The sequence below is a fragment of the Alexandromys fortis genome, unplaced genomic scaffold (assembly GCF_014885135.2).
Source record: "Alexandromys fortis isolate MF-2015 unplaced genomic scaffold, M_Fortis_MF-2015_v1.1 scaffold_18, whole genome shotgun sequence".
NCBI lineage: Eukaryota > Metazoa > Chordata > Mammalia > Rodentia > Cricetidae > Alexandromys > Alexandromys fortis.
Window position 1 is genome coordinate 10153300 of NW_026067897.1, and position 2986 is coordinate 10156285.

At 49.6% G+C, this 2986-nt stretch overlaps 1 protein-coding gene and 1 non-coding gene across 2 annotated transcripts; both read left to right on the forward strand.

Moving 5' to 3' along the window:
* Rps20 (ribosomal protein S20) lies at positions 1–1199 on the forward strand. Its single transcript, XM_050119138.1, has 4 exons — positions 1–160; positions 335–434; positions 634–707; positions 980–1199. Exons 1-4 carry the CDS (start codon positions 158–160, stop codon positions 1160–1162), a joined length of 360 nt encoding a protein of 119 aa, XP_049975095.1. The 5' UTR covers positions 1–157; the 3' UTR covers positions 1163–1199.
* Positions 493–558, forward strand: LOC126486869 (small nucleolar RNA U54). Its single transcript, XR_007588221.1, has one exon. It is a non-coding gene; the product is annotated as a small nucleolar RNA U54 (small nucleolar RNA).
* Positions 1200–2986: the final 1787 nt, after the last annotated feature.

A 2986-nucleotide genomic window follows, 5' to 3' on the forward strand; every position in this document is an offset into this window, starting at 1 on the left:
GAGCGTGCTTATATAAGCGCCCGCCGGCCCTTCCGCCCTCCTTTCTGAGGCGTGGTGGTGTGCGCCGCGGAGCTCCGCTCGGCCTGCTCCCGTCCTGACTCACCGCTGTTCGCTCCCCGCCGAGGAACAAGTCGGTCAGGAAGCCCGCACCGCAGCCATGGTGAGGCGGGGGAAGGCGGCGCCGCGCGGCCCGGGGCGTCTGCGGGGCTCGCGTTCCCGGGCGCCGGCGAGCCGAGGGTTTCCCGCCGCGGCGACGGCCCCGGTGGCGTCGGCGTCTCCGGAGCGGGCCGCCATTTACAGGTCGCTGTTTGTTTTCCCGCCGGGGTGGTAACAGGCTTTCAAAGATACCGGGAAGACGCCCGTGGAGCCCGAGGTGGCGATCCACCGCATCCGGATCACGCTCACCAGCCGCAACGTGAAGTCGCTGGAGAAGGGTCAGTGTGGCGGGGTCGGGGCTCGCGCCAAGGGCGCTCTACTCAGCTGCGGGGCGGTCGGCGGTGAGGAGATCCTACTGTGTTGAATGGCAGTGATAGTTTTTTACGCTATTCTGAGCCGATGGGCCCGCTTCCCGGGGGCCACAGGGGAGGGTTGAGTTAACCGAAATGAAAGAGCGTCTGTCTCTTGGCCCCTCAGTGTGTGCCGATCTGATCAGAGGCGCCAAGGAGAAGAACCTGAAAGTGAAGGGGCCCGTGCGCATGCCCACCAAGGTAAGTGCCAGAATCTTTCGGTGGTCTGAAACGGCTATGCTTGGTGTCACGGGGTTTGGTTTTTGGTTGCCCAGGGAATGCTTAGACACAAACGGGAAATAAGTTGGTACAATTTAGCAAGCACCGAATGGTGCTGCCTGGGTTATGCCTTATTAAAGCAGCCAACTCCGAGGGCTCCGCTGGCTGGCGGAAGTTGCTGGGGCATAACACCTGTTAGTGGACGGGACCATGGCTCGGAGGTAAACTCGGTTTCTTCTGTTTTTTCGTTGCAGACCCTGAGGATCACTACGAGAAAAACACCTTGTGGGGAAGGCTCCAAGACATGGGATCGTTTCCAAATGAGAATCCACAAGCGCCTCATTGACTTGCACAGCCCCTCCGAGATAGTTAAACAGATTACATCCATCAGTATTGAGCCGGGCGTGGAGGTTGAAGTCACCATTGCAGATGCCTAAGTCAACTGTTTTAATAAATTGACTTAATCGGTTAAAATTTGTTGACCTTTTTTTTTTTTTTAAGAAAACACGGTTTTGTTTTTTAGTTTACTGCATGTTTGGGTGTCTCAGGGGTGTCTGGTGTAAGCAGAGATTAGAAAAGGGTGTAAGATTGCCTGGAACTGTAGTTGGAGGCGATTTGAGCTACCACATAGGTGCTGGGAGCTGAACCTGAGTCCTTAGCAAGAGAATGGGTTCTTTTTAACTGCTGAGCAAGCCATGCAGTGGTGAACCATTTAGAGGTGTGTAAGAAATGGGACAAGTGAAAAGGAACAGTAAGCTTTTCTAGAGGGCACTAGACCCAATTTAAAGGCTAAATTAAGTTGATACCAGACTGCTGACTTATCAGTCAGCAGTGACCCTTAAGTCTGGGCTTTTTGTTTGAGACATAGTCTCAATGTGCACCAGGTGGTCTCACAGAAGTCCATCTGCCTGTCTCTGCTCCAGGATACTGAAGTGGACCTTGGAGACCACCAGGTATGGCTAATTAGGGTTATTTAAGATGATGGGGTCAGCACCCTGGGTCGTGCTTAGTCACAGTGCCTTCCCAATTAGAAGCCTAAACCCCTAGTGTAGCTTACTTTGTCTCTTACAGAAAGTTACTGATTGTGTCCAGAGACTGTACTAAGGAACATCTAGACCCAAGCTGCCGGTGGTCAGCTCTTACAGTAAGGTTGTGAAGGACAGGGTGGCAGGGTCTGTCAATGTAGTTAGAGCACTCAAGGTACAGCATAGTCATCCAACTTGGGTTTTGTGACTTGGACCTAAGCCTGCATATACCATTTTAGCCCACAGAAACGTCTAATCCTTTGGTCATAGTTTGGAAAAAGAAAGCATCTAGAGCTTAACCAGGAAGAGAAGTTAGCATGCTATGCAAGTGCTGCTGGAGAGGTTCAGAAGCTGGTTTTCAGTGTTGAGCTCTTACCAGTGTCCCACCACTTAAGTGTCAAGAGTGATCTGTTTAGGAGTTTCTAGAAGTGAATATTTTGCAAATTATGACATTGCTTATACAATTGCCATTTAGTCACTTAATAGGGTTAGTCAGGGAATACATTGACTGGAAATGGGCCTGGGATTTCCTTCTGACCAGTTAAATTTACTGGCTTCTCTCAATCACAGTCAAAGGCCCACTTGCCTGGGAATGGTTCCTTCCCACAGTGGGCTAGACCTGTATCAAAATGCCCAGCAGGCTAATTGGTGAAGGCAGGTTCTTCATCCCAGGTGTGTTAAATGGACAACCAAGGCTGAATGTCACTACTGAGTCTCCCTAGTCAGGCATATTACTCAGCATCCTGAGAAGCTGAAAAGTTAAATTCTTTGAAAATGGATCATTTTGTGAGTGAAGATGCAGTTTTACCCACAAATGGTTTTCATTTAGTAGTAGGTAAAGAGCATGGATCAAAAACATGCTTTCAAAGAAACTAAAATGTACAAATTGGGTGTGGCAATGCAGGCCTTTAATGTCAGCAGTGAAGGTGGGTCTCTAAAAGTCTAGCCAGGGCTGCATAGTAAGACCTAATTCCAAAAAAGCACTAAATTTGCAAAGTTTTACGTTTCAAGTTTTTAAAATAACTTGCAGAGAGTCAAAGTCATTTTTAGAGCCTTGAGAATGAGGTAAGAAGGACGGTAGTTAGCCGTGAATCATGTAGGAGTTGAAGGTAGACATGACTCTCAGCACTGCCATTTGAAATGTGACGTAGCCATTTCCGAGGGAGTTGAAGCCCCTTGGCTGCAGTCTCATATTTCTGCACCTGCCATCCCTAGGGCCTTATGTGTACAATTTGT

What these genes read in the sequence shown, in the direction of transcription:
- Rps20 (XM_050119138.1), top strand. An exon ending in CGTGAAGTCGCTGGAGAAGG is followed by an intron (nt 435 to 633) that starts GTCAGTGTGGCG and finishes TTGGCCCCTCAG; the next exon opens with TGTGTGCCGATCTGATCAGA. An exon ending in CCGTGCGCATGCCCACCAAG is followed by an intron (nt 708 to 979) that starts GTAAGTGCCAGA and finishes TTTTCGTTGCAG; the next exon opens with ACCCTGAGGATCACTACGAG.